At 39.2% G+C, this 21,025-nt stretch overlaps 1 protein-coding gene across 1 annotated transcript in view; it reads left to right on the plus strand.

The window, feature by feature from the left end:
* The window catches only part of THEMIS (thymocyte selection associated), a 154,632-nt gene that overhangs the window by 56,869 nt on the left and 76,738 nt on the right, over positions 1-21,025 (plus strand). Inside the window, exons 3-4 of the mRNA XM_075338277.1 lie at positions 2,721-3,173; positions 4,222-5,234. Of these exons, the coding sequence (XP_075194392.1) occupies positions 2,721-3,173; positions 4,222-5,234 (1,466 nt within the window). The remainder of the gene's footprint in view (positions 1-2,720; positions 3,174-4,221; positions 5,235-21,025) is intronic.

Genomic DNA, 21,025 nt, shown 5'->3' on the forward strand with positions numbered 1-21,025 from the left:
AAAAAAAAAAAAAAAGTTAGAGTAGGGCCCTGTCAAGAGTCTATCATGTCATGGAGGCAGGCTTAAAAAAAATCTTTTGGCCAAAACAAAATCTGATAGCTGAGTGTGTGATACGGTGTTCAATGTGAAGGGTTAATGTGTGATTGGTGAGGTTGTAGTGCAGAAGTGAAGTTTTTCCAAGAGTTGCAGTGGGACTATAGAAGATTCGTGGGGTGGAGGCGGAGCTGGGGTGGAACCTCAAAGGGGCCCCGAACTTTTGCCAGTATGGGGCCCTGAAATTCCTAGTGGCAGCCCTGTATACAAGCCCCTTACTCTGTGTGCTGGCATCTGTGATTGGTTGCAGTCACTTTGCTGTATTGTAGTGTAAAAAGAAATAAATATTTAAAACAATTACATAGGGTCCACCCCTATTTTGGAAACCAGCCAAGATAAAGTAGCAGCTGCGGGTGGATATCAGAGTGGCAAGAGGCCAATATTCATGGCTCTTTCCAGCCTGATAATAATAGCCCCCAGCTGTCAGCTGTACCTTGGTAGGTTATCAAAAATAGGAGGGACTCTAAAGGGTGCTTTACACGATAGCACCCGCCCCCGTCGTTCGTGCGACATTTGGTGCTCGCTGCCGTAGCGAACATTATCGCTATGGCAGCGTCACACGCACATACCTTGTCAGCGATGTCGCTGTGACCGCCGAACAATCCCTCCCTCAAGGGGGAGGTGCGTTCGGCGTCATAGCGACGTCACTCCGGCGTCACTAAGCAGCAGGCCAATAGAAGCGGAGGGGCGGAGATGAGCGGGACGTAACATCCCGCCCACCTGCTTCCTTCCACATTGCTGGTGGACACAGGTAAGGAGATGTTCGTCGTTCCTGCGGTGTCACACATAGCGATGTGTGATGCCGCAGGAACTACGAACAACATCGTACCTGTGACAGCAGCGATATTAAGGAAAGGAGCAACGTGCTAATTAGAGTTCACAGCCGTCAGATGTCCCAGCAGCTAGGAAATCCAGGAACCTTAAAGTCTCCCTTAAAGGCTTCTTTAAGGTTTCCGGGCCTTACAGCTACCCAACTGTTAGACTGCTATGCCGGTGCACAATCATACAGACCGGCAATTAGTTCACCGGAGTTCATACTCAGGGGCTTGCCTGCTGCTCTCAATGAACTCCGTTGAACCTGTTACTGGAATGTTGGACTGTCGTATTGCTGGACACGGACAGAGAGCAGTCCAGCAATCCGGCAGCGGCTTCAACTGAGTTCAATTGAGTGTGAACTCCAGTAGCCTGATTGCAGGATTGCTGTGCTGCTGTGTCATTGTGTGCCGCAATCTAGCAGTCTGGAAATCTGGCAATAGGTTCACTGGTGGTCACTCTTGGTACCGTGGGAACCCAGCTGTGAAATCTGGTGACCTGACTACATCATCGCTTCTCAAAGCCAGGTTCTCCTGCTGCCGTGGCTGCCCCCAGTGTGTCTCAGAAGCTGCAGTGATCATACATGTTTTCCATCACTGAAGCTTCTGGATGTAACAGAGCTGGGATCGTTGTGGGATGTTGTGTGGATTACATCAGAACTGCGGAAGTGTTTTGGGGATTAATAAAGTGGTGAAAGAGGGTGTTTTTTGTTTTTTTTATAAAGGATTTTTGTGTGTTTGTGTTTCTTTTTACTTACAGGGTTTTTAATGGGGGAGGGAGTCTCATAGACACCGCTGCTTTACCAACCCAGGGCTTGATGACAGCTGTGATTTTTCACAAATCACAGCTGCCATCAACATCATATATAACATTAATTGCCCCTACACCAGAGCAATCGGGATGAGCCTGGTTAACCGTCACAATTGGCACATCTTATGGATGCATCAATTGTGGGGCCGCTGTGTGTTCCTATTTCTAGACTTATGAGGGCTCAATAACCATGGACCTTTCCAGCCTGAGAATAGCAGTACCCAGCTGTTTCCTTTACCTGTGCTGGCTATGACAAATAAGGGGTTATGTACGCTAGTGTTTTTTTTTTCACTGCGCCTCCAAACCACAGTAATGTCAGTGGAAAAGATGGCTACAGCATTACTGTGATAGTCAGGCAATCTCCAAATGTTTAGTGGCTGAAAATGAGGCTCCATTCATGTAGGGAAGTGAATCAAAACTTGAGTCAAATACCAAAATACTTGACGACTAACAAATATCCCAAATTCCTTAATATTCATGCGAGTAATGAATAGTGCCAACTACAAATTGCTCATCATTATTTATAATATATAATATTTAATATTTTAGTCTGCAAAAGCAAATCTTAGGCATTGTTACTATACATGCTGGTGCATATGTTTCCCTATAGAAAGCCCAATGAAGAGAAATCTGTACATAGCTGTGAGGCAAACCTTAATATGGTTCTTTACAATAGGTCTTCAATATAATATCAGTTCAGGAACCTAAAGAAGCATCAATTATCTTCAGTACATCTATTATTGATAATCCCTTTCCTATGTAAATAATATTCCTATGTAATATTTTTTAAATTTTTAACCACAGTTATTTCTTCTAGAAAGCACCACTTCAGTCCATGGACTGTGAATGGTTTTGCAGATCAGCACTGTTTGCAAAAGAAAGCAACCATGTGTTTCATACACTTTAAGAATGTTTAATTGGTTTGTGGCGTATGTCATAATAAAAATGTATTGACATTGTAACATTACAATATTGTACAGTATATATTTTTTTCTTCCTCATAGGTTTGTTCACAATCGTAGCTGACAAGAACCCATATCACTCCATTGAAGAAATTGTACAGACACTACATATCGGTTCCTTACCATTTGGCAAGCCCACCCTTTACAGTCATTCACAACTTGAAATAGGAGACATAATCATAGATAAAGATGAAAGCATCATATTTAACTCCGTAGAAGAAGTAAATGGAGTCAAGTCCGTAACATGTAAAGTGACAGTAAAGGGAATAAACCATTCAATTACTTTACCTTTGACCCATACTGGAGAGTTTTATGAGTGTCAGGATGAAAGGATTTATACACTCAAAGAGATTGTGGACTGGAAAATTCCAAAGAACAGGACTAGAATGGCGATACTTAAAGATGTTATAGGCAATTGTACACGTCAAAATCTGTTCTACAGTGCTAAAAGAATGGTTCTAAAGCCGGTCTATGAAGTAAAGACCCTGACCCAATGTAAGTATAATGGAGAGCCAATAAGTGTTTACGAGATAGGATTCCTACAATGAGAATTCTATTTATTGCTTAATCTTTTGGCATTATTCCCTTATCTTTTTGTGTATTATTTGACTTGAAAGTTTAGCTTTAAATCATTACTATGTAGTATAACATTGAATCAGGGTAGAATGCGGAAAGCAGATGTTTCCAGTGCAGCATGGTTCCCCTATAATTCTAGCAGTCAACCTAAGGGGTGCCTGAATTCCTCACTGGTAGACACAGTGTCAGACTGAGGTGCCAAGGGCCCACCAATAACATTGAGTCTGAGTTCCCATAATTCACCTTCATGCAAATTTTACATTACCCTCATTCACTAGATTACCTACTGTATACTTCTGTACAAAGGCTGGCAACACAGTGGCTCAGTGATTAGCACTGCAGTCTTGCAACACTGGGGTCCTGGATTCAAATCCCACCAAAGACAACATATTTGTGTTTGCATGTGTTTCCTTCTGGTATGCCGGTTTTCTGCCACACTCCAAAGATATACCAATATGGAATTTAGATTGTGTGCACCAATGGGGACAGTGATGATCACATCTGTAAAATGCTGTGGTATTCAAAGCTTTTTATAAAAAGTTAGTAATTTAAAATAAGTAAATTAATTATGAGATATGTCTTTTGTCTGTACTTGGCGAATCAAGTGTGTTGTGCCCACATATAAGTAGGTAGGGCCCACTTATGCACAGAAGCTCGCCAAGCAGCTTTTCCATGTGGGCGAATCCGAGCCTTGTTAATCCAATCTTTCAGTAGTTTTAGGTCAGGGGATCGCTGACACTATCCCGTGAATTTAATAGCCTATGAAGTATTGCTAGTTATTAAGATGTCAATGAGTACTTTGCCTATAAGGTTCCATGATAAATGCACAGGTAGCACATAAGGTATGCCACTAACGTTTTATTTATATAGGAAGTGCTAAGATTATGGTGTCAACTGTTACTGTTTTAAATAAAGAAGGGAAATGACTTTGGAGGGTAAAATTAACGTTTGCGCTTTCTTCTTTCAGATGGAGGGTTTTTTAACCTCTCGTCAGATCTGGATGTAGAAGTTTTGGATATTACTGAACACTTTGATTTAAAACTTTTCAGTCCAATATTAAACACTCAGGATATCTTTGAAAAAACTACCAATGAATTTCCATTGGTTGCAGAAATTCTTGAAGGACCATTAAAACAATGTAAGGCTTACAAACTACTACGATGCGGAAGAAGGATCATTGTTCACAAAAAGTATCAAGCTGATAGAATTATTGCCTCAGAGTCGCGAAGTGATACTCCAAAGAGACATTTCCTCATCCCATCCAGTTATAAGGGAAAATTTAAAAGGAGGCCCCGCTTCTTCCCCACCGTCTATGACTTAAATATTGCCAAGAGAGAACTGGTTGACCTATATGTGGTAGCAACAAAATCTTTTCATCCAGTACATGATGAATTTTCCTCGCTAAATGTTGGAGACCTGTTGCAGGTGAAGAAGTTTAAGTCCCATGAGGTTCTCCGTGAGGGAACAAAAACTGTTGTAGATACCCTGGAATGTACAAAAACAAATGATGGGAACCCTGTAGAACTTATCCTTCCTTTGTATGGAGAAGGTGGCTTTATGGAGATCGTGCATGACAGCAAACAATACTCCCTATCAGAGCTATGCAATTATTTTCAGCTTCCTTTGAATGCAAAGATCTCGGTGAGGGACTTGTTTACTGTGGGAGAGGATATTTTAGCCAATACTTCAGTATTAACCCTGGAAGAGCAGATCACAGACTCATACTTGCTTGTTAGTTTACATGACAAACCTGAAGAGGTTTGGGAACTTCCAGTCTACCGGCTAAGTATGTCTTTTCAGGTTGTTGGTCAATTTAATGGCAAAGTATTTTCTTCACCAACAAAAACTAACATAGAAGAAATTAATGAAGAGGAGTATTATATGGTGAGAAGATATGAAAACCATGTTCAGCTCCCACCACCACGACCACCTAAGACTCCGGTGTATGAGAATAAATCAAGGCCAATAATCATGCAAGAGGTACCATATTGTTTGATTTCTTTTTTGCTTATATCTATTTATTGATACATCTATTTAAACAATAAAAAATGAACCAGTACAAGTTATATGACTTGCTGCTGAAAAGACTTAAAGATACAGTATACACCAAACATTTTCAAATACAAGTATATACAAAAAATGGAAGCAGCGCTCCAGCCATGTGATGGAGTAATACCAGACACTTGATGGGACAATGTGACTAATGTTATGGTTCAAACTACTTAACTTCTCTCAAGCAGTGTATAAGCCATATATACTGTACATATGTATAAATGTGTGTGTATATATATATATATATATATATATATATATATATATATATATAGAAACATACTGGAGATCAAAATTAATGAACACTTGATTTTTTCAAACACAATGTAATCTCATTGATCAAGATTTGAAGGTTTTTTTGTAAGGGGTACACTACGCCACTAGCACAGTGTTTTACAAAAGATCCAAAGTTTACCAACATTAAACCTTTATTTTGCCCAAAACGTGATAATCATAATTAGACAACAACAATGACTGTAGCACAGAGAAAGATTATAACTTAACTTTCCTGAGATCACAGGATATCATTAGTCTCTCATACCGCTCTGGTGTGATTTTGGCCCACTCTTCTTCCAGTCTCTCCCACCCTTTTTTGACTGTTGTGGGTTTCTTGGCCATAACTTTGTCACCAAGGATTTCCAGGTGTTTTTTACTGGGTTTAGATCAGGACTTTGGACTGGCTATTTCATTGTTTCAAAATTTTCTGTTTCAAGGAACTGCTTTACCTATTTTGCTGTGTGATAGGGGGCATTGTCTTGCATGAAAATTGCTGGCTGATTGAGTGATGAACGCAAATAAGGAACCACATGTTGTTGAACAAGGTTCTCATACACACTTGCATTCACTCAGCTATGTAGCTGTATGAGAGGGCAAACTCTTGCTGCAGAAAACATTCCTCCACCACCTTTCACTGACTTCTTAACACACTTTGGGTTCATTCTTTCCCCGGTTTGTTGACAAACAGAATGTTTCCCATCAAAACCAAATAAATTAAACTTGCTTCATCACTAAAATGAACTTTGGACCACTTCTCCTCTGTCCACACACCATGCTCCTCACCAGATTTTTTCTGCTAAGAGGTTTGGTCATTGCAGAGTGAGATTTCAGTCCAAATGCACTTAAACAGTGTGACACTGTATGATGAGACAGATCCTTACCATGTTCACTGCTGTACTACCAAGCAATTCTAGCTGTAGTGTTGAAACAATTACCCATGGAGATTCTCTGCATTATCCTGTTCTCTCTTGTATTTGTCTTTTGAGGCAACCAGCCTTCTTGGGGGACTTGAAAGAGTTTGTGATGTTGTAAAGATGCAATATTCTCAAAATCACAGACTTAGAACAACTAACTTCTCTTGCGATGACTGATTGGGTCACCTTTATGGCCTTCACTTGGACAATCTGCTGCTGGAGGATTTCAGTCACTTTGGAATGGCACATTATTTTTGTACAGTCAGTGGAAACAGGGCTGCCAGTTACATAGGGTTTGTCAGATAAATAAGTAAATTAGTACCAAGTGCCAGATTAACACCAATAGCTTACATGTATCGGAAAGTGTTCTCTAATTTTGATCAGTGTTATTTTTCATTTATCTCATTTACATTTTTATTATGTGCTTTTGAAAAAAATTCAATTTATTAAATAAGCTTAAAATACTGCTAGTTTACTCATGTTAGGGTATAATCACATAGGACTACACAATGACCTTAACATTTAGGAAATTGTGTGTTTTTTTTTTTTAATTTTGATCAAATATTGAACAGGAGGAACTATAACAAGTTTTAGCCTCAATAGTTGTTTTTTTGCTAAAAGAAAAGCAATGTAAAACACAATTGTTGGTATTTTTTTTATTTTTCTTATCACAATGTGTATTTTAAAAAATTTAGAAAGCATGTAATTTTCAGGTTGGAGAGGTAGCCAGTTCTAGACTCATACCTTCAATTAATTCATGAAATTCATATGTCCATTAAAAGCATTGCCTATTGTGAATGGTGGATCCTGTCTTATCAGTGGTGTATAGAGTTGTAACTTGTAATCCTGCCTGTGGCGCTATTCAGACTTCTGAAAAGTGTACTGTAAGGCTATGTGCCCACGCTACAGGATTTATCGCGGATTTGACGCGGATTTTGACGCGGATTTAGCGCGGATTTGCCGAAAATCTGCAGCACAGCTACTCCCCAGCCATTTCAATGGCATTTTGGAAATGCTGTGCCCATGCTGCGGATTTTTCCGCTGCGGATTTTGCCGCGGATTTTGATGCGGAACAAACTGCAGCATGTCAATTGTTTGGTGCAGTTTTGGTGCGGATTTTCTGTTTTGAATGGGGGAAAAAAAAAAAATGAAATCCGCATCAAAATCCGCGGCAAATCCGCGGTAAATCCGCGGTAAATCCGCGGCAAATCCGCGGGTGCGGATTTGCCGCGAAAGTTGCGGATTTTCAGGCAAAAAAATCCGCATGGACATTCTAGCGTGGGCACATAGCCTAAGGAACTGGAAGCATGAGTCTAAACTAGCCTTGGTAACCAGTGTGAAAATTGCAAGTTATCTATTTTTTTAAACCCCTTTCACTACCAATGATGTACCTGTATGTCATTGTTTGTGCCTGTCACTTTAATTGAGGCTCATTGATTAGCCATCAATTGCAGCTAACAGGCAAGGGTGAAACAGAAATCCACCTGTGCCTGTGAACTAGATAGGTGGCGCAGTCAAACTCTGACAGTGTGATCTAACACTCGCCATTCCATGCCACCATCAGTGGCCCTGTGATGTGATTACACCGATGGGTTCTCCTGTCAGCGGGGGGTGGGGGGGTCGGCTGATGACCCCTATCACTGTTGTGACTCAATATCTGTGAATCTCACATCTCACAGGAGATTTCTGCTGTTCATAGGAATGCTGAAGTATTGCTCTGAACAGCAGAAGCGATCAGAGAGAGTGCAAGCATCAAGTCCATAAGGGGACTATTAAAATCAATAAAAAATGTAAAAAACAAATTTTAAGAATAGGAAAAAAACAAAGCTAAAAGTTCAAATCATCTCACTGAACATAAAGCAATAAGTAAAAAAAAAATACACATATTTGGTTTCACCAAGTTCGTAAATGCTAGATTTATCAAAATATAAAATGAATTAATCGGTAAAGTATGTAGAGAAGAAAAAAAACAAAATGCCAGAATTACGGTTCTTTGGTCGACGCAACATTACATTAAAATGCAATAACAGGAGATCAAAACATCACATCTACACAAAAAATGATATAATTAAAAACATCAGCTCAAGTCACAAAACAAAAAGGCCATCACTGAACCCCAGATCCCTGAAAAATGAGAACGCTACAGGTCTCGGAAAATGGTGACAAAAGCGCAATACTTTTTTCTGACACATTTCTGGAATTTTTTCACCACTTAGATAAAAGTAAAACTGTTCGGTAAAACTATTTGGTATCCACAAACTCGTACTAACGTGGGTAGTCATATTACCAGGTCAGTTTTACCATATAGTTAGCATGGTAAATAAAAAACCCCAAAACAATTGTGGTAATACACTTTTATTTTGCAATTTCACCACACTTGGAATTTTTTTTCTGTTTTCCAGTACAATATGTGGCAGAAGTGAATAGTTTAATTTAAAAGTGAAACACATCCAGCATAAAACAAGCCCCCATATGGCTATATTGAAGGAAAACTACAAAAGCTATTGTTTAGGAAGAAGGGGGGGGGAAGAAAACAAAAAATGGAAAATCACCGAGGGGTGAAAGGGTTAATACATATTGTGACAGAGAAAGACAATAAAAAATGCTTTAAAATGTTTTAAAACATTGTAACAGAAAAACCCGATTTAGACAACATCTCATTTTTAGATTATACATTCCCTTTAACCCCTTCATGACCCTAAATTTACCAGTATGTCCTATTTGGTGGGGTCTTCCTGAACTTGGACATCTAGGCGCTCATGTGTGCAGAGGAGTTGTGCATGCACGATCACCACCTGGAGCTAAGCTTAGCTGACAGCCAAGCCCAAGAGAGATTAAGCTTCCTCTCCTGTCTGATCGGTGCCCCATGATGTCACCACAAGGGCCCAATCATTGCCATGATGACCGGAGGTGGTCATGACAACCTCCGGGTCACCCAACTACGAGAAAGACTCCAAGATCATGCCAGGAGCATGAACTCAGAAGCTTCTGTCAGTACAGCCCTGACAGATATAATGTATAGAAATGTTCGTGTCCCATATAGGTTCTAAGTAAAAAAGTAAAAAAAGTTTAAAAAAACTGTAAAAATATATATAAAAAATAATAAAAGAATAATAATAAAAAACACTTGTGAACATTATGAAAAAATAAATAAAAAATGTAGCAAAAACTGTCTTATTCAGCTGACAAAAGTGGAATAAAACACAATCAAAAAGACACATGTAAATAAAAAGAGTATCACTGAAAACATAATTTTGTCCAGCAAAAAACAAGCCCTATACAGCTCAATCAGCAAAAAAATAACCAAAAAGCTATAGCTCACAGAATACAGCCATGCAAGAGCGACAAAACATAAAAAATGTATAAATGTGGTATATCTGTAATCACACTGACCCGAATAATAAAGCTGTCTTATCACTTTTATGACACAGTGAACAACATAAAAAAAAACAAAAAAAAAAATTTCTGTATTGCTATTTCTTCTTGATTCTGCCTCACAAGAACCAGAACAGAATAGAAAGCGATAAAATAATATTATACAGTTAGGTCCAGAAATATTTGGACAGTAACACAAGTTTTGTTATTTTAGCTGTTGACAAAAACATGTTCAGAAATACAATTATATATATAATATGGGCTGAAAGTGCACACTCCCAGCTGCAATATGAGAGTTTTCACATCCAAATCGGAGAAAGGGTTTAGGAATCATAGCTCTGTAATGCATAGCCTCCTCTTTTTCAAGGGACCAAAAGTAATTGGACAAGGGACTCTAAGGGCTGCAATTAACTCTGAAGGCGTCTCCCTCGTTAACCTGTAATCAATGAAGTAGTTAAAAGGTCTGGGGTTGATTACAGGTGTGTGGTTTTGCATTTGGAAGCTGTTGCTGTGACCAGACAACATGCGGTCTAAGGAACTCTCAATTGAGGTGAAGCAGAACATCCTGAGGCTGAAAAAAAAGAAAAAATCCATCAGAGAGATAGCAGACATGCTTGGAGTAGCAAAATCAACAGTCGGGTACATTTTGAGAAAAAAGGAATTGACTGGTGAGCTTGGGAACTCAAAAAGGCCTGGGCGTCCACGGATGACAACAGTGGTGGCTGATCGCCGCATACTTTCTTTGGTGAAGAAGAACCCGTTCACAACATCAACTGAAGTCCAGAACACTCTCAGTGAAGTAGGTGTATCTGTCTCTAAGTCAACAGTAAAGAGAAGACTCCATGAAAGTAAATACAAAGGGTTCACATCTAGATGCAAACCATTCATCAATTCCAAAAATAGACAGGCCAGAGTTAAATTTGCTGAAAAACACCTCATGAAGCCAGCTCAGTTCTGGAAAAGTTTTCTATGGACAGATGAGACAAAGATCAACCTGTACCAGAATGATGGGAAGAAAAAAGTTTGGAGAAGAAAGGGAACGGCACATGATCCAAGGCACACCACATCCTCTGTAAAACATGGTGGAGGCAACATGATGGCATGGGCATGCATGGCTTTCAATGGCACTGGGTCACTTGTGTTTATTGATGACATAACAGCAGACAAGAGTAGCCGGATGAATTCTGAAGTGTACCGGGATATACTTTCAGCCCAGATTCAGCCAAATGCCGCAAAGTTGATCGGACGGCGCTTCATAGTACAGATGGACAATGACCCCAAGCATACAGCCAAAGCTACCCAGGAGTTCATGAGTGCAAAAAAGTGGAACATTCTGCAATGGCCAAGTCAATCACCAGATCTTAACCCAATTGAGCATGCATTTCACTTGCTCAAATCCAGACTTAAGACGGAAAGACCCACAAACAAGCAAGACCTGAAGGCTGCGGCTGTAAAGGCATGGCAAAGCATTAAGAAGGAGGAAACCCAGCGTTTGGTGATGTCCATGGGTTCCAGACTTAAGGCAGTGATTGCCTCCAAAGGATTCGCAACAAAATATTGAAAATAAAAATATTTTGTTTGGGTTTTTTTATTTGTCCAATTACTTTTGACCTCCTAAAATGTGGAGTGTTTGTAAAGAAATGTGTACAATTCCTACAATTTCTATCAGATATTTTTGTTTAAACCTTCAAATTAAACGTAACAATCTGCACTTGAATTCTGTTGTAGAGGTTTCATTTCAAATCCAATGTGGGGGCATGCACAGCCCAACTCGCGAAAATTGTGTCACTGTCCAAATATTTCTGGACCTAACTGTATGTAAATTTGGTATCGCATTAATCCTACCGACCTGAGAAACAATTCCGCGTTATCACTTATATCGAATGGTGAATGGCATAAAAATAGTAATAAAGTCAATTCTGCTTTTGATTTGTTTATTCTGCCTCCCAAAGATTGCAGTAAGGCACAACTTACATTAATCCTGCGCGTTACACTGAGCACGTACATCGGGAATTACTTGTACATCTCTGGAAAACATGATTCAGACAAAATTCCCAACAGAAAATTCCTTGAAATGAGGCAGAGTCACTTTGAACACTCATCTGGTGTGTGGTCCAGAAGTGTCCCTTTTTTAGGCATCTTTTTAGGCGTCAGCAAAAGTGTGGTCAACAACAGTTTTGTACATGTTTGAAAAGATGGACACCGCTAAACAGAGGCCAAACAGAGTCAGGGGTAAATCTGCTGCCTCATTATAATGAATGGATCAGTTGGGGGTTTCACCTGAGTCGCATATTTTGGAGATGCAGCTGGAAACTCCAATCTAAGTGCTCAACATAGAGCACAGGATACATGTGAACTAATCCAAAATCTTCTCTACCTCAAATTGAAACCAAATAGCATTCAACTCAATCCACAAAAAAACAAGTCCGTACACAGGTCCATCACCTGTTAATGGAAAAATACATTAATGATAACACAAACACTCTGGTAAAGCACCATGGGTCCACCCAAAAAGAAATGCAGCAAAATCTGCTTTCCCAAATTCAAATGTCCCCTTTTCTTCTGAACACCATAATATGTCTAAACCACAGTTAAAGGACACGTTTGGCATTGTTGTAGTGAGGAGAGGCTGCTTAATTTACAGGGTGTGTGTCTTCAGAACACAAGCTGGGATCAATGCACGGGCACTACATTGTACAGGGCATTACAAGGGCTTATTTGAAATTTTCAATTCTGCAACATTCACTGCGTTTGACTCTAAGGGTGCTTTCCAGAGACTAAACACTATACCGAAAGTGGAATTCCCAGAAGAGTGTAATTTCCAAAATTTGGTCACTTGTGGGGGTTTATGCTTTTCTGGCACTTAGTGGCTCTGCAAATAGGGTCTGCAAACTATTCTAGGAAAATCTGTGCTCCAAAAGGCAATTGGTGTTCCTTCCCTCCCAAGTTCTGCGGTGCGGCCAAACTTTACAGTCACATGTAGGATATTACTATGCTCAGGAGAAATTGTGTAACACATTATAGGGCTATTTTTTACCTATTCCCCTTGTAACAATTGGAAATATGGGAATAAAACAACATTTTAGTGGTAACAATCTAATTAATTTTTCTTTTCTCTTTACCATCCAATAGTATAAAACTTTTTACACACCTGTGGTGTCAATATATTCACTGCACCCCTAAATTAATTCATAGTGGGGTGCAGTTTGTAAAATGGGGTCACTTGTATGGGATTTTTGCAGTTCTGGTACATCAGAGGCTCTGCCAATGTGATATGGTACCCTGAAACCATTCCAGCAAAATATTCATGCCAATATGGTGCTCCTTCTCTTTTCAGCTTTGTGCAGTGCCTCAACAGTATAGGGTATTGTTGAGCTCAGGAGAAATTGCACAACAAATTTTATGGTACACTTTCTCTTGTTATCCTTGCAAAAATGAAAAATTTGGAGTTAAAGCAACATTTTTGTGATCAAATTTATTTTTCAAAATTATAAAATTCAGCCTTGCTGTGTGCCCAAACAATAGTTTTCCACCCATATATAGGGTATCAGCATACTCAAGAGAAATTACAAAACAAATTATCTGTTGCATTTTCTCATGTTACCTTTGCGAAAATAAAACATTTGGGGTTAAAGCAAAATTTTTCTGGTAAAATTTTTTTTTTTAATTTTCACGACTCAAAGTTATAAAATTCTGGGAAGCACCTGGTGGTTTCAAGGTGCTCACTAAACATATAAATAAATTACTTAAAGTGTCTAGTTTTTAAAAGGGGGTTATTTGTGGGGGTTTCCATTGTCTAGGCACATCAGAAGCTCTCCAAACACGACATTGCATCCATTAACGATTCCAGCCTATTTTGAGTTTAAAACGTCAATTGTTGCACCTTCATTTTTCTTTTGAGGGGTGCAATTTTTAGATTGTTGTCACTTTTGGGTATTTTCTGTCCCTTAGGCCTTTTAAAATCACTTTAAATGTGATGTGGTCCGTCAAAAAAATGGTTCTGTAAATGTCGGAAAAATGAGAAATTGCTGATAAATTTTTAACCCTTCTAACTTCCTAACAAAAAAAATAATGTTTCAAATATTGGGGTTATGTAAAGTAGACATGTGATAAATTTCATTTATTAACTATTTTGTGTGACATAACTCTCTGGTTTATGGGCAAGAAAATAAGTTTGATAATTACAATTACATTTTTGCCAAATTTCAGATATTTTCACAAATAAACACAAAAATATCTTGAGAAATGTACCACTAACACAAAGTACAATATGTCACGAAAACAATCTCAGAATCACTGGGATCGGTTGAACAGTTCCAGAGATATTGACACTGGTCAGAATTGAAAAAAACTGGCTTGGTCATGAAGGTAAAAACAGGCTGGGGGTGAAGGGGTTAAAAGAACAGAATAAACATTGTCAATGACACTGTATATACTATTAGACTGATGAAAGTAGTTAAGCACTGCAAAAACAGCAGGTAATTTCATGTGGAAAGAAAATGGGATGAAAGAGAACTGTCAGCAGTAGGATAAAATTGGGCAGAAATAATTATTCCAGTGATGTGTCACTTACTGAACTGCTTGTTGACTAACTGGTAAATCAGTCAAGTTTTTACCACCTAATAATAGAATAGCTAAGCCACTTACTGGGTTTTGTGTTGTAGTTTCCATAAAATCAGTATTTTATCAACAGGAGATTCTCACTAGAGGACTAGTTGTCCCATGCCATGTAGTCTTCCTACTCTGTGTAACCACACCCCTACCACTGTCTATCAACCTTTCAGTATACACAGTTTACACATAAAAGTTGCCAATCAGTAATGTGGGTGGGGTTATACAGAGCTTAACATTCAGGGAGCTTGAAGGAAGCAGAGAAAATGGTAATTTTATCAAAATGACAGCATGCAGACCAATAAGTGACACATCACTAGAATCAAGGTCTCTGTTTTTACATCATGCTGCTCTCAGATTACATATCTAAAATCTGCAGATGGATTCCCTTTAATTATTCATAAACCAAATGGAGGAGTTGTACGGGTAGTAAATAGGGATTGAATGCTGATGAATGATCGAATACCTCAAATATTCGGCTTTACGAATATTTTCCCAATAGGTCGTCGCTATTCGACTATTCGCGAATATTCGATGCTCAATGTAAGTCTATGAGAAACCCGAATAACAACTATTCGGAACTATTCGGGCTTCCCATAGACTTACATTGCGCATCGAATATTCGCATAGCGGCGACCTATTCGGAAAATATTCGCGAAGCCGAATATTTGAGGTATTCAATCATCCCCAGTAGTAAACCTAACTGGGCCTAGTTTGCCTAATTGTAAAAAATATTGTCAGATAAAGACAAAGTAACCATTTTATAAAGGACACAGAGCAATACATTTAGAAGCCACAATAAGTTTTCACATTTATATTAGTAAAATATCTAGATTTTCCAGTATTGACAATAATGCTATTTTTATTTTTTTAGAAACAGCGCCATTGAAATCAGGAGAAATCTATTTGTCTCTGTTCTGTTGCATGTGTCTCTATTTTCTATAATCAAAATAATGTTGTCAGACGTAGATTGTTAAAGACGGTAATCATCACAATTAGAGATCCTGCTATTTTCTTAGCTTATTTTACTTATATTTACTCGCTTGGCTGTTTTCCTTTTTTTATATATACAATTGTACACTTATTTTCCTCCCAATTACTCAGCTATTAACAATACCAAGCAAGATATTTGCTGTTCTATATTTCCCGCAGTAAGTATAACTACGTCCTCACTCTCTGTTCAGCACGGCAAAGCTATATTTTCATTTTATCAGCTGTCTTCCTAAGCTTCACTGCTTACAACACATATGAGGACAATATCGAGCATTTCTTTATTGCTTTACAATGGCAATACATTTCCAGAGGTTTGCACATTCTCCAAATGATTTTGATTGATTGTTTTTAAAAATAAAAAAAAAAATAATAAATAAAACTGACATTCAACTTACTTGGAGAAAATGAGAATTTCAACAAGGAGAAATGTAATAAAATGGAATATTGCTTTCAGGCTTTTTACAGACTGATACAGAACTTTCTGATGTGGCTGAATGTTTTACTTGTGCGTGTGTATACAAGAGTGAATCAGTTGAAAGGAAGATTTATATAAGCTATACGAGTTAGTAGGTTTTTGATCCTAAAATCAATACAATGAGGGAAATGCATAAATACTGCCGCACCACATGAGTGGTATGCCGTTTTTTCTTCAATTTGCACCTAATTCGTCAAAAAGAGCATAGAAAAGTTTCATAAAACTTTGATAAATAATTAATAAGTTTTAATTTCATATGTTAGAAAAAGAGTCGGGCAGAAGCTTCATAAACATGGAGGTCAATCTAATTTTTTTTGTAATGTATCTACTCAAGAAATCTGATAAATATTAAAGGAACTGGTCAGGTCCCCTATACCCTTCAACCCAGCTGCATTGATACCTGTATGCCCAAATTCCCTCCCTAACCAGCCCTGTATAAAGCTATTCACTAATTTAAATATTTAAAAAGGGACTTATAACCTCGCTTTCACTCTGGTTATTAAAGCCTTGATTAGTCGCAGGGGCATTAGATCCCCAGATTAGTCGGACCTTTTCCATGTTATCATGCCACTGTGATCGTGATAATATGATTTCCACAAGCCAGCATAACTGCCAGCTAATGGAAATCTCACTCATGCACAGCTGATTTCAGAAGCGTCAATGCGCCTTTGATGCCAGGTGTACGCTTCCCGGATTCATTAGGAGCACTGCGCATGACCGGAAGTTCAGATAACATGAGCTGTCTTCTGAACTTCCAGTCATGTGCAGTGCTCCTAATGAAGCTGGGAAGCATTCATCATGCTTCTGATGTGCACTGACAAGACCAAAATGAGCCATGCTGGCTCATGGAAATCATATTACCATGGCTACAGTGGCGTGATAACATGGAAAAAGGGCCGATTAGTCAGGGGAACTAATGCCCCTTCAACTAGTCAAGGCTTTAATCAGCAGAGGGAAACCAAGGTTTCTAAGTCCTTTTTTTTAAATATTCATACAGGGCTGGTTAGGCAGGAAATTTGGGCATACACGTATCAATGCTGCTGGGTTGGAGGGTGTAGAGGACCTGATAGGTTCCCCTTAAGTGAAAATTACGTAATTTATGCTTTCAAACTGCATTAATCAATTATATACATTTTTATGCTATGTCTATATTATTACGTGAAACGTAAACTCTCTATGTTTATGTAGATAGAACATATCTAATTGTTCCCTTGCTGTCACACGGTATTCAGCTCTAAACTCCCCAAGTGTCCATGGTGACTTCTGATCTTTTTCACACTGCAGAGTCTGACACTCCACCTGGTACTTTTGAGACTTGGACATCAACCAGTTGTGTGTTTACTAGTAATCTGTCTAGCAGAAGTTCATTTCTGCTTGCCTGCAGAATGCTGCTAGAGTCACAGGTTACTGGAGACCCAACACAGTCGCCTCCGCCCTTTAAAGGGTGGTGGAGCCTGTTCCTCCAATCTGACTATAGCTTAATGTACCAATACCGGTCCTTTTGCTGTGGTGATCTAGTTTTGGTAATCTCCTGTGCCTTATTTAGTGTGTTGTGGAATTATCCTCATTGTTTATTTCCTTCCTGATTAATTTCCTCCTGAGCATGTATTGTCTTACTTCTGTATGTGTAGTGAGTTTGAATTTTGTTTTTTCCCGGTCTATTTGTGTGGGAGTAATCACTCCTATCCCGGCCCTCCCCGGGGGTGGGGGAGAGGGGTTGTAGACCAGGGCAAGGGTTAGGAAAGTGGCCCAAACATCGTCACCATTAGATGTATCTTTAGGAACAGGGACAGCTGGGACCACCCTAGCCATAGGTGCCCCTATTCCTAGGGGGTGGGGGAGAGAGGTTGTAGACCAGGGCAAAGGTTAGGAAAGTGGCCCAAACATCGTCACCATTAGATGTATCTTTAGGAACAGGGACAGCTGGGACCACCCTAGCCCTAGGTGCCCCTATTCCTAGTGATTACACCCCTCATGCAAGAAGAGGGTGACCTTACATGTACAGCCATTTTTCCTCTAGGAATTGGGTCTGGTCATCCATTCTGGCATTAGCAGAACATTTTACGTACATATATGTAGTCTTTGTAATGTAACTAAATATAAATATTGATATACAAAAGTTTGCCAGCTTATGGTGTCTGTAGATGTCTGTGGAACACTTCCAAGAAATTTACAAATGGAGATCCGCAAGGAGAGGGATGGGAGCCAGCCACTTGATTCAGAGACAAGAAAAATAGAAAAATCGAGCGGAAAAAAAATGTGCTGGAAAAGTGTTTCTTCCATTAAAAAATAGTTCACAGTCTGGGGCAGATAAAAAGGTGTTAGTCACAAAGGACTACGTGTTTCAGCATTGTCTCATGCCTTCTGGACCTTGAAGAATGCATAAGACAACGCTGAAACGTGTAGTCCTATGTGACTAACACCTCTTTATCTGCCTTGAAGAAGGTGTAAGACAATGCTGAAACGCGTAGTCTTGTGTGACTAACACCTCTTTATCTGCCTTGAAGAAGGCGTGAGACAACGCTGAAACGCATAGTCCTGTGTGACTAACACCTCTTTATCTGCCCCAGACTGTGGAACATTGAATTTTAAAATTTGTATAATAAAGACTATTTTTTAATTGAAGAAAAACTTTTCCAATACATTTTTTTCCACTGGATTTTTCTATTTTTCTTGTCTCTAAATATAAATATTCTTACAAACACTCGGCCCTAGTACCTTGTTGAGAAAATGTTTTGTTTAGTACTATTGTATAAATTTGATCAGAATTCAGTGAAACACTAGTAGTCTAGTTGTAGACAAACTAAAGCATCATCCAGGAAGTGGGTGAGCAGTTATCCTGGGCGTACACTGTATCACTGGGTAGCTTAAACCTTTCATTCTCAGAGTAAGCTACCTGTGGTTTCCCTTGCAAGATATTTGCAAAAAAAAAGAAAAATTACTTAACCAATGAGTTGATATAATGTGGTTTTTTCCCCCTTTTTTGTGATGCATTATGAAACAAGTGAAAATTCTGCCTTTAACCCCTTAATATCACAAGTACTTTACACCGTAACCCCATTAGGACATATTTCATGCATTTCATGCATGTAGAGCAGAGACATTTGTGGAACCACTGGTTCTGTTTAAAGCACTTTATTGGGACATCACGTGCAGGATGTGGAATAAAAGGAGTGACTTTTCATGTGCCACCATGAGGCTGTTTCATGTGCCACCATGCTGGCTCCAGATACCTTTACTTACAATTTTTATTACTAATAAGGACAGGAATTGTTTTTACTTTTTATTTTTGATATTTTATTTTTTCATAAAGGTCCTTTTTAACATATTTAATTCCAACATCCAAAATAATTGAGCAAAACGTGTCATTACATTGGTCTGTATGTAGGCTGGTAGAAGCGTTGAGTGACACAAAACAGCCGCTATCTTTTGCGCACTTGCCAAATCCTGACGCCTGATTTCATTGCTTTTATGGATTAAAAATAATGAATAAAGCAACTACTGTTTGGGCAATTTCCAACATTCAGTAGCATTGACTTGTACTGTATGAAATGGCAACAAATTCTTATAGATACAGCTAACTCTTTATGACACTGTTCACACTGTAAGGCTATGTGTCCACGGTAGAATGTACCTGCAGATTTTTCTGCCTGAAAATCCGCGACTTTCGCGGCAAATCCGCACCCGCGGATTTGCCGCGGATTTACTGCGGATTTGCCGCGGATTTTGATGCGGATTTTTTTTTTTTTTTTTTCCCCCATTCAAAACCAAAAATCCGCACCAAATCTGCACCAAACAATTGACATGCTGCAGATTTTTCCGGATCAAAATTCGCGGCAAATCCGCAGCGGAAAAATCCGCAGCATGGACACAGCATTTCCAAAATGCCATTGAAATGGCTTGGAAGTGCCGCTGCTGCAGATTTTCGGGAAATCCGCGGCAAAATCCGCGGTAAATCCGCAGCGTGGGCACATAGCCTATGGGCCCACTCAAACTTGCGCTATTTTGACGAAAACGGAATCCGTCACTAATGTAGTACAGTTCATTTATTTACAGTGGAAGCGCAACATTGTGTGGACACAAGCGGGTACTGCATGACACACACACGCGCCATAGTAATGCGCTTCCACTGTAAATAAATGAACTGTACTACATTAGTGACGGATTCCGTTTGCGTCAAAATAGCGCAAGTGTGAAACTAGCCTTAATCTGAAAAACTTATATTGAGGTAACTTTTATTAGCAATCCATCATGCATACCACTAACTTCTCTATCCTACATGCTTCTCCTAAGTGTAATCCATGTATGTGAAGAAGCTCTACGTTATTGACCAAAATGTTGTATAATACACATGACTGATGGATTGCTAATAAATATCACCTCAATTTAAACTGTGAACTATAAGGGGTAGGACCCTACTAGTGGACCACACAAAATCTGTTTATACTGTTGTGAACATTGACTATATAAAGTGGCAAGCAAACATTTGGACACCCCTGGTCAAAATTACTGTTATTGTGAACAGTTAAGCAAGATGAAGATGAAATGATCTCTAAAAGGCATAAAATTAAAGATCACACATTTCCTTTCAATTTTAGGGGGGATTTTTTTTCATCTTTTACATTTTAAAATGAACAAAAAGGGTAATGGGCAGATGAAAAAGTTTGGGCACCGTGCATGGTTTATACCTAGTAACACCTCCTTTGGCAAGTATAACAGCTTTTAAATGCTTTTTGTAGCCAGCCAGCCAGTCTTTCAATTATTGTTTGAGGAATTTTCATCTATTCTTCCTTGGAAAAGTCTTCCAGTTTTGTGAGATTCCTGGGTTGTCTTGCATGTGTAGCACCACTGAAGCCATCAGGGAGCTACAAGGTACTGCATCCCCACGAGGATGCAGGGCCTACCCCTATGGACCTGGAAAACCAGTGCCGGTAACAACCAAACACTCCAGATAACCCCTGTTTTCCCCAATAATCCCCCATAGAATGGTGCCAGGCTAGGGTCGGACCAATGGATGGCCGACTAGAAGTGGAGCCAATCCAGTCCACTAGACGACTAGGTGGGAGGGGCAGACA

Source organism: Anomaloglossus baeobatrachus, chromosome 3 (genome assembly GCF_048569485.1).
Source record: "Anomaloglossus baeobatrachus isolate aAnoBae1 chromosome 3, aAnoBae1.hap1, whole genome shotgun sequence".
NCBI lineage: Eukaryota > Metazoa > Chordata > Amphibia > Anura > Aromobatidae > Anomaloglossus > Anomaloglossus baeobatrachus.